Raw genomic sequence first — 11808 nt, forward strand, 5'->3', positions numbered from 1 at the left:
ATATATATATACACACATGTGTGTGTGTGTGTGTATACATATATATACACACAAGTATATACATATATACATATATATACACACACGTATACATATATATATATATATATATATATATACACACATATATATATATACACACACATATGTGTGTATGTATATACATATATATGTATATATATGTATATATATATTCGTGTATGTATATATATATATATATATATATATATATACTGACACAAACACAGTAATGTGTACACAAAGATGAAAGGAAAACAGGAGCAAAATGGTATAACCAGAGTGGTATATTATTTGTCTAAAGAGGAACTCTTGAAGTGCTCGAAACGTTACGGTTCATATTTATTTCTTACTGTGGCTGTTTTCCTTTCTCACATATATGTATATGTATATATATATATATATATATATTCATACACACACACACACACACACACACACACACACACACACACACACACACACACATCCTTTCACACACACATATAAATAAATCTCTATATATATATAGATATATATATATATATATATATAAGCACACCCTAAACAGAGGTCTGTCTGTCTCTCTGTCTCCCTTCCTCTTCCCATTCCCTCTTTCTCTCTCTCTTCCTCTCTCCCACCTTCTCTATTTCTCAGTCAAATCGTCTCAGCCACACAGCAGGGTAGTTCATGCTTGCCAAAACCTTTTGCCGGAGATAAATCACTTAAAACATATTTGCAAATTCGTCGTCCGAATGTGTGAAAAAATATACATTGACGGATATGCACTACGATGATCTCTCACTCACTCTGTCTTAGTCGCATTGCTTGTCTGAGTTGTTTGGTTACTTAGGTCTAAAATCCAGTTTCAGAAATCTAGGAGCTGATTCGTATATGCAGACTTGAAGGTCACGAGCTAGTCTCAGTGCATTTTTTTTTTTTTTAATGAATATGCTTCTTGCTGAGAAAACCTACATATTCACATTTTCTTTCAGGAGGAAGAAACTGTCTCCGTTATAGGTTTCTTGGTTATTTTAATCCAGTGTATAAATTTCGTTTCAAAGTTCATTTTTTCTGATGACGTGTAAAGAACGCCCCCGAACGTGCGTATGCGAAGACCACTTCTTGTGATAACCGGGCATGTAACACTGAAGGACTGCGTTATGGCGATAATGTCAGCGAAGGAACGGTAATTCATACACTGGTATCTCTTCTTTAATCTAACGAATCTCTTATCTACTACTCGACTAAATGTGCTGAGTGTAAAACGATTTTTTTTTGTTTAAGGTTTGAATCTTTAAAAAAAGCAGCTGTCTAGCACCGCAGAAGTTGATACAAACGGTTCTCGTCCGGGTTTCGATTCGTACAGGGTGTAACAGCGGTATCCAAGGACTCAAAATTAATAGAACCTAATGCAAGATACGCACATAATCTTCCATACCGGATCCTCTCCTATAGCGTCTATCTACATGGAATCTGTTATCCTCACCTTTTGTCTTATCTGTGGCTGTGGGCCAGGGCGCTAAATTTACATGAGGTGAAGTTCATGGCATCGGTGTGGGATTTCCCCAAATCATGGGGAGGGGGTAGTGTGAAGGGCCGCGTGGGCAGTAGGGAATGGTGGGGGGGGATAGTAGGGTAGGTCGAGGTAGGAACTGGGGGAGGGGAAGAGGAGGATGGAGAGGGGGGAAGTGGTGGGTGGAACTCGAGCATCAGCTGTATATAAGCCAGGCTATTGCCAACAGACAACACATTCACCCGCGTCTTCTCGGCAACAATGAAGGTGAGTACTTCAAGAACCTGCTCTTCCTTTGTGAACCTCGATCTGTTGGAACAAGCAAGGAGGTTCTGGAGTTTGCTTTTATTTTCCTGAGAGAAAATCAAGTGAAAATGCTTCACATGGCCCTTCCCTTAACCGAAAGACGATATTCAAAAGCCGATGACATCTTCCTTGGAGAATACCCCCGCCTGTACCTGTAATGACCTGTGAGCAAATGGAACTTAAAGCGTAAAAATGAAGAGAGTTCATGATGGTGAAAGTGGTCTTCATGTTCTCACTGAACACAAGAGATAAAAAATAAAAAAAAACTTTTAGTCTATAATTTAACGCCAGTTTTTCCTGCAAGATTACATGACGAGCTAAGCTAACGAGCTAAATAAATCGCAAAATACGGTTTTTGTTTGAGTCAAGGCACAAAACATCATTTCAGCAAAGTGTGGAGTAAGGTAAGAGAGAGAGAGAGAGAGAGAGAGAGAGAGAGAGAGAGAGAGAGAGAGAGAGAGAGAGAGAGAGAGAGAGAGAGAGAGAGAGAGAGAGAGAGAGAGAGAGAGAGAGAGAGAGAGAGACAGACAGACGCAGATCCCGTAGCTGCATAAGGAATCTAAAATAGCCTAAAAGACAACAAATATCCTCTTTAAAGGAAACATCAAAATCGCAAACCGCAAAATATCCATCAAACTCTCGGTAAACAGTTTTTTTTTTTTTTATTCTACTACTTCTGCAAGCGATAGTCAACAAGAAGATCCAAAGGACTGAAGCAACAAAGCCAGTGATCTTGATAAGAGCTGTTGGCGGTTTTTTTATTCTTCAATTATTTATTCATATATTTATGTCATTTTTTTTTTTTTTTTTTAAGATGTAGCACTGGGTAATTTGCATCGTATGGCTACAAAGGATTACTTCCACGTAAACCTGCATTCAAGGCAAATATCAGTCTGGTGTCATAAAAAAGAAGAAGAATATACATCCCAAGGTTCTAAGCAATTAATAAATGAGAACCAATTGATCACATGAAGAGCTGCAACAAAAAGAATATATGCAATAATGATAATAATGATAATGATAATAGTAATAATAATAATAATAATAATAATAATAATAATAATATTAATAGTAATATAAAATATGGAACTTGTCTTAAGATATACTCACATCAAATCATTCTTAGTAAAATGAGCGAATCTTTATGCAACATTATGAGATTACTTATATCATGATTATATATAAGACATGTCTATTTTTTTCATTAAATTATGATCCGGCTCGAAATATATGAATAGTGTTAGAGGGAGTAACTAAAATTAATTCATAAGAAGACTGAATGCATCCTTATAAGCGTTCCCTTTTTTAAGCGTTACGCATTATTAGAGGAAGAAGAAAAAAAAAAAAATATATATATATATATAAGGGCAGGTCAGGCAACGTACCATGACAATAAATCCAGTGATTCTTTTTACAATTGCTAACGTTAAGTCTTTTGAAAGACTGCTGCATTTGAACAAATTAGCCTCCAAAATATCTCTGAATTATTTAGGCTCGTGCCCGTTGTTAGGATCCAGGGTGGAAGTCATTGAGGTATATTGGGCGTGCCTATCGTACTTATAAAGGATTCAGATTACTTAATAAACGTATCATATTAATACTGTACTTAATAAATTTATCATATCATACTGTACTGACTTCTTGTATGTACCCAAACGGTTCATCACCCATGGCTTCAAAAATGTTTCTGAAATTCTTTAGGCTCGTGCTCGCTGTTGGAGTCCAGGTTTGACTGACTTTAATGGCGTCTCTCGGCTGACTCTAAGCCTACAATCATCGGAGGTTAGATATAAGTTGTGAAAAAAATGAAACTAAAGAATCTGCAGTCCGTCCGAGAAGTAAAAGTGCCAATCCACGGGTGCCAGTGCAAGTTACGAATATTGGGTGAACAGGTCTCCAGAGTATTCATCTTTTTTTGCAAACAATTATATACAGGAAATAATAACATTAAAATAGCGACCAAAATCCAATGATATGTCGTCAACCATAAAATCCAATATCTCAGTTTCTAGATTACAAGCCAAAAATAAATAAAATATCCATTGTGACTAATTTTTGGGTGTAGAAGTCAATAAAAGTTTGAGTAGGAAGTCAAATAATCAAAACGGCGGCTAAAAACCAAGATGGCTGACATTATCTTAAAAGTAATTCAATATTGTAATATGTAGATTAATAACATAATGATTTAAACTTAAAGGTCTAAAATGGGGATAATAAACAGATTTAAATGAAACTAAGAAATTTTATGCAATAAGTTCATCAATGAAAGGAAATGTATTACGACCCCAGCCATGTATCATATAAACAAAAGCGTTCTAATGTACAGCTATAAATATTATATAAGTTTCATATCAAAACTTTGCCTTCATCTTTTTTGTCCAAAACAGCTGTGGTTACCATCATAAAAGTTAACTAAGTCCACATGATTCCTATCTAGATGTAGACAGAAGAATATAGACTATGTGAGCAGGAATAAGACTCTAGTATCCTTGACTCTTGTAAGGCAAAAGCTAGACAATATGCTAGCTGAATAGCGTATAATCTCTGCATCCAAATAGCCATAAGTTTACAGAAAATAGAAAAAAAAAATCAAGAATGTCTATTTCAGCCAATGAAGAAACTAATACAAATAAAGCCCAATAGAGAATTAAGAAGTGAATGGAATGAATAGAATTTGATTGGTACAAACCTTGAATCACTTTAGAGTATATACATATGCCTTACAGGCTTACAGGAAAATTCTAAGGTATTCTTGAGTTTTGTCTTTTCTGTTAAATTACGCTGCAAATTATATTTATTTGGAGGCAGAGATTGTATGCTATTTAGTCAGTATTGGTGCTCATATTGTCTAACTTCTGCCTACAAGAGTAATTCCATGGTTACTCTAGGTCACATCCTAGAGTATGATTCCTATCACTAAAGGAAATAGTTATGCTCACATAGTCTATATTCTTCTACCTACATCTATAGAGGAATTATGATGTTGGACTCAGATCATAATTCAATTCTAAAAATCTGTGCAGAGCCTTTCAGGTCTTCACCTGTGGAGTCCATGTATTCTGAGAGTGGAGAACCACCTTTTCATCACACAAAGACTTTCCGGTTTCCGCCTTGGATCGATCTAGTCGAGCCAGTATTTGGTTGGAAAAGGGAAGGTGGAGAGATCCGAAGTATCTATCAAAGATTAGATGCTATATAGTTGGTTCGAAATCTGAAAATGGTGGCGGCCTCGATCTTCACTGCAGAGTTACATGCCATCTTGCAGAAGTCAAGATGACTAGAGACCTTAAGACCGTTCTGTTGTACCATATTGCGACTCTCGTAGTGCTTTACAAGCAATCAAGAGCTTAAACCCATCAAGACTGGCTTGTGCTGATGTCAGCACGAAAGTAAATAACTATGTTGGCTGCCAGTGCATGTTGTTATACAAAGGAGGCATACCTCTTGAAACAAACTGCGAGAGATTAGCGATGGCATTGGCAGTTGGGTATCCAGCATCCAACCTAACCAACATGAAGTTGTGTTAATAAGGCTGAGAATCAAGCACACAAAATTGAATCATAGGCCAGTGATGGCTAAACGTGAAGCAGGTTGTGAGGGGTGCCAAAAGCCATGAACAGTGGTATAAAAACTAAAAAAAATATTGGGGGGATTGTGACACAGATTCCTAAGTAAGATTAATAATTTTAACAAAATTGTATTATGAATAATACTTATGAAATAATTTTATACTTTTAATACATATCATTTATGCTTTGATTTTTAAAATAATGTTTAATGTTATTTTTTTCTTAATTTTACTTTGAAGACATTATTAATAGGTTTTAGATGTTTTTAATATTTAAACATTTTAATCTCAGAAGGTATTCGCTGTTAATGTCTTTAGCTGTTGAAGAGGCAGATAATTTTATATAATCAATTTATAGACTTGGTTAATATTTATTATGGTGGCCACAACTATGTTTTGTTAGAGGGAGTAACTAAAAATAATTCATAAGAAGACTGAGGAAGAAAAAGAAAAAAACAACAACCTATATAAGGGCAGGGCAGGAAACGTACCATGACAATAAATCCAGTGATTCTTATTACAATTGTTAACGTTAAATCTTTTGAAAGACTGCTGCATTTGAACAAATTAATACTAGCAGTTTTGCTCTGAAACCTTATTTTATATAATATTTATAGTATTTCATTAGCGCGCATAATTTGTATACATGCTACATGAATGGGGCCATAATACATTTCCTTGCATTGATTAACTTCCTATATAAAATCTTTTAGTTCCATTAAAATCTACACAATAGGTTATTTGCAATCAATAGTTATCCCCATTAAAGATCTTTAAGTTTAAATTACTGTGCTATGTAATATACATGATTACTTCAAATACATTTTCAAATGTGACAATGGCAGCCATCTTTGATTCTGTCAGCCATTTTGATTTTTTGACTTCCTGCACAAACTTGCATGCTTTCATTAACTTCTACACCCTAAAGTTAGTCAGAATAGGCATTTTATTTATTTTGTAATCTAATCTAGAAACTGATATATTCGATTTTGTGGTTCATGACATGTCGTTGGCAGCCATCTTGGATTTTGACCGCTGTCTTAATGTTTTTACTTCCTGCATAGCATTTCATGCTTTTGTTGGAATCTACACCTTAAGATTAATCAGAATGGACTTTTTATTTATTGTTATGTTATTTAGAAATTAAGATTTCATTGTTCATGGTATGACATCATGGCTGTCATGTTGACATTTCTTGATGTCCTCCCTTGCTTATCTGAAAAAATCATACACTGCGCCGAGTAGCATGTTTGTGTCAATTTGAACGATTTTTCTCTAATTCAATACACCAAGTTTATTTCCTCTTTCATAAATGTCATGTAAGTAATATACACGGGGAGAGAAGACATATATTCTATACATGTATAAAGACAGGCACACACACACACACACACACACACACACACACACACATATACACACACACACACACACACACACACACACACACACACACACACACACACACACACACACAAAGGACGAAGAGGAAGAAAAATAAAATGTTGAATAAGAAGAGGTATCTTATGTGAAACTTTTGGAAGCTCTTGGAGGAGGCACATTCAAATGGCCATAAGTGATCGAACCAAAGAGTGTTCATTACTGTAGGCTCACGCTGCCCATTTCAGAACAGAATTGTATGGCCATTTTGGATTTACTTCTAGATTCACTGGGAGTATATTTATCGGTTGTGTCAAAATCTGAATTTCTTTCCAGGGTGTGAAGGCGGTAATTTTGTGCTGTCTCCTGGTGGCGGTTTTGGCCGACGCGGACGCCGACGCGGACGCCGACGCCCAATCACGCGGCAGGAACAACAGGAGGCGAGGAAATGCGAGATTCTTTGGCGGTGGGCTCCCCGGCCAGTTCGGAGGCGGCGGCTTCCCCGGCGGTGGTGGCTTCCCCGGCGGTGGCTTCCCCGGTGGTGGCTTCCCCGGCGGTGGCTTCCCGGCGCAGTGCAGGTACTGGTGCCGCACGCCCGAGGGCCAGGCCTACTGTTGCGAGGGCGCCCAGCAGCCGGAGCGGCCGGTCGGGACCAAGTTCGGGCAGTGTCCCCCGGTGCGGCCCACCTGCCCGCAGACCCGCTTCGGGCCCCCGCAGACGTGCTCCAACGACTACAACTGCGCCGGCAGTGACAAGTGCTGCTTCGACAGGTGCCTGGGAGAACACGTGTGCAAGCCGCCCTCGGCGTTCGGCTTTTTCGGATAAAGGGAGATTCGGTGGATTGTCTGTTCGATAATGAACGACCAATAAAGAGAGCGGATGAGACCACATATAATCTGCGATCCCTGATTTTTATGTCTTTTATCCTCGTGTCTGTAAAAATCACGTAATTTCCATAAGAAATATAAACAGTACATGAATTTCCTGTGATTCCTGAGTATGTATATACATACATAATAGGTACATACATACACACACAAATATGTATATATACACACATACACATGTCACACACACACACACACACACACACATATATATATATATATATAAATATTATATATACATATTAAAATATGTATATATACAGATATACCTACATATGCACATAATTATATATTAATATATATACACATATATGTATATATATATATATATACATATACATATATATGTATATATTTACATTTATATGTATATATTTACACACACACACACACACACACACACACACACACACACACACATATATATATATATATATATATATATATATATATATATATACACACATATACAGTTTCGAAATCCACTCGGATTTCATTTTCAGTTCTGAAGAGGAAAGGGTTAGGAGGGAATATAAAAAAGAGTGAGGAGAGGCAATGGGGTGAGAACAGGGCAGGCGAGGACAGATGAACAGAAGCGAAGGGAGATCAAATGAACAGGAGGTCTATGGGAAAAGTGGTCAGCATAAGAGAGAAGGTGGGAAGGGAGTAGACTGTCGGCAGGAGAAAAGCCGCTGTTCAAGTTAAAATTAGGCAACAACTTGATTTAGGGATGATTCCATCAGTCTGCAGGCGTCGACATCAGCGGAAGGAAAGACAATTCGCGCAGCTGACCAATCCGTCTGATGGCTGTGTCCCACGATGGCAAAAGAGGGCATTGCTGTGTCCCCTGGATACAACGAATTTATGTTGAGACAGACCCTTATTAAGACTGGCGCCCATCTCGCCTGCTTATCACAGGGGGCACAAGAAATAGCATAGGTGCCCACCTTCGAGGTAGACTTCGAGGTGTACCAGGTTGCGGCAGAGAGTGTTCACTTGGCGAAAGATCATCCTGCAGTTGAAAGGGTGAAGAGGGCGACGGAGAGAGTAGATCTCGGTGTAGGGCAGGCTGAGGACAGGCAGGGGAGGAGTCTCTTTTGGGGAAGAGTCATGGTAGACGGTATGCCGTGCCCTGGATAACGCGACGTCGAGAACATGACGAGGGTAGCCCAGTTTGGAGAACAAAGACTCGAGAAATCCATCACTTGCATCTATGACTCCCCAGGTACGGGGAGGTCATAGATGCGGCAGGAGCGGAGGAATAGCGAGGTGGCAACGCCTCTCTTTACATGGAGCGGATCGTATCAGAAGTGTATGCGCATACCACTGTGTACAGGTTTCCTGAATACAGAGAAGTGGTTAGTAAAGCGATGACTAGGGTGTCCAAGAAATGGAACTTGTTATTAACCTCCCATTCCACCTTAAAACGAATGGAATATATATACACATATATATATGTGTGCATATATATGTATATATATAATATATATATATATTGATATATATATATATATATACATATATAGAGAGAGATAGAGAGAAAGAGAAAGAGAGATGAAGCATATTTGAATGTTTATATATATTAATGTGTCTGTGTATGTGTGAATGTATATGTATATATACATATGTATATATATGTATGTATATATATTTATATATATGCATATATATTTTATATATATATATATTATATATTACATATTATATATGTATCTTACATACATATTGCACACACACACACACACACACACACACACACACACATATATATATATATATATATATATATATATATATATATATATATATATATGTCTGCATCAGTATAGTCTTCGTATGTGTGTTTTTTTTTGCAATTTTCTGTGATATAATAAATATGCACCTATTCCACTCTCATGTCAAGTTAAGCTGCATTTCTTAGGCAAAGACTGATTAAAGTGTTATTTTAAACTAATCTTTTTTCACGCAGATTTGAATTTTCCAACTTGCCGTTCAAAATATAGACATCCAAGGCAGAAATGGAAATAGTTGACTCAGTCTTCACTCCTGACACTGAGAGGCCAGAAATACGGCGGAGGTGGGTCGCTGCATTGGAATGCCCCAACACAAGGTGGAACTCAGACCAGGCTGGCATGTGAAAGCTGCATATTCTACCAAGGGAATTTGTTTTTCTGCCAAGAGACCTTCCGGCAGCGTTCTCTTCATCTCAACTGCTATCCAAAGTACATATTCGGCAAATATCATGACTTGGGAGTTGATCTCAGTACCGAGAATAGCCTTCTTCTCCGGGACTTTGCTTGGTCCCAGAGATTGAGGATTTCTGGCTCCTGGCATCAGCGCTCCAACCACATCGTTGGACATAGTATAGCGATACAATTACTGTGGCTGAAGAAATCGACCACATTCTTGTCAGCACTCGCTGGAGGATCCTTCAGAATTGCAGGGTTTACTGGAGTGCCGACTTCTGTGGCACGGGCCACAGGCAACTAGTGGCTACTCTGCAGGTCCACTTCAAAACGCCTCGTCCCTCCAGTGGCCACTCTAGGGTGTTTCACTTGGACAGACTGAGGAGATAGGAGTGTGCCGGAAGGTTCGTCACGGCAGTCTCTGATCGATTCACAGAACTTGAAACCATGATGGACCCAGCCTGGGGAAGTCCTTCAAGTGAGAAACACTCGCAGTACTGCAGGAGTCCATTGGCGAATGCCCGAGGGCAAGGTAGAATTTCATCTCAATGGAGACATTGGAGACAGATAATCTCAGATCAAGTTGGAGTTTGTAGACCATGGGCTGAGTATTTTGAGCAACTGTATCAGTTAAAACCTCCAACAGTTAGTTTGGATGTAGGGGGTATCACAATACCTGCACCGGACCCAGCCATTAGCGAAGAACCTCCTATCCTAACTGTGCTATCAGACCAAGAAGTCAGTAGATGGACTGGTCTGGCAGCAGGAGACATGAACTCGATCAACAGGAGCATTTGGAGATGTCAGTACCTATGAAGAAGGACCAAGCTATGTGAGCAAGCGAAACTGGAAGCTGCCAGTTTCACTTTACGGAAGCGGAACCTGGACGCTTTCTAGTGTCTTGGAGTCTCGTCTTGATGCCTTTTGTAACAAGTCCCTTCGCCGGGTCATGGGGTACAGTTGGCTGGACCATGTATCCGTCCGACGGCTACGCCGTGAGATTGGCATGGGACCTATTATTTGCATAACGCGGAACCGCCAACTCCGTCTATATGGGCACCTAGCTCGTTTCCCTTTGGATGGCCCTGCGCATCAGATTGCCTCATTACAAGACAATCCTGGGTGGAGAAGGCCCGTGGGACGACGTAGGAGGTCATGGCTTGGGCAGCTCGACCAGTCCTGTTAGTGTTAGGAGTAGTGTGTATGTATATTTAAACATACACACATACGCACATGTTTATATACACATATTTACCAGGGGCATCATTTCAGCTTTTGCTTGGGGGGACAGGGGGGTCGGTGAGCAAAGTAAGCACAATTATTGGTTTAATGATAAGTCTATATTGACCGAATGTTATGGTGTATTCTAAATTTCTCTATACACATTTTTTTCTGGTATTCACGGATAATATACATACATTTATTCATATGCTGCTGTTGTAGTTCTACTACCACAAGTTGCAGTACAGTTTTATGGGAAAAGATGGAGTACCGGTGGACAGGCGATACTGATATGATGATAATACATGCGCGTTTAGAAACAAGCATCTGCTCTTGAACCTTTTGGTTGACAGGTAAATCTAGTATTTTAGTATATAGATATAAAGTATTAAGATATACAAAGATCGATGATAACCAGGGGCGTCAATAGGGGTGGGTGGGTGGGGGGGGAGTTACTGTACCAGTCTACTCTGCTTTGTTGCCCCCCCCCCCCCAAATTGACGCCCCTGATATTTACATATATATATACACACACACACAGACACACACACATGGATATACACATATACACATATATGTGTGCGTGTATTTGCAATTATGAATACATATAAATATTGATATGCATACATACATATATACATATACATGTACATGTATATAGATGAATATACATTTATACATATACATACACACACACACACACACACACATATATATATATATATATATATATATATATATATAAAT

General features: G+C 38.6%; 1 protein-coding gene across 1 annotated transcript; it reads left to right on the forward strand.

Annotated features, from left to right (window-relative positions):
- Positions 1-1745: 1745 nt before the first annotated feature.
- LOC125048392 (WAS/WASL-interacting protein family member 1-like) lies at positions 1746-7676 on the forward strand. The gene is made up of 2 exons (XM_047647068.1): positions 1746-1780; positions 7104-7676. Exons 1-2 carry the CDS (start codon positions 1775-1777, stop codon positions 7590-7592), a joined length of 495 nt encoding a protein of 164 aa, XP_047503024.1. The 5' UTR covers positions 1746-1774; the 3' UTR covers positions 7593-7676.
- Positions 7677-11808: the final 4132 nt, after the last annotated feature.

Source organism: Penaeus chinensis, chromosome 43 (assembly GCF_019202785.1).
Source record: "Penaeus chinensis breed Huanghai No. 1 chromosome 43, ASM1920278v2, whole genome shotgun sequence".
NCBI lineage: Eukaryota > Metazoa > Arthropoda > Malacostraca > Decapoda > Penaeidae > Penaeus > Penaeus chinensis.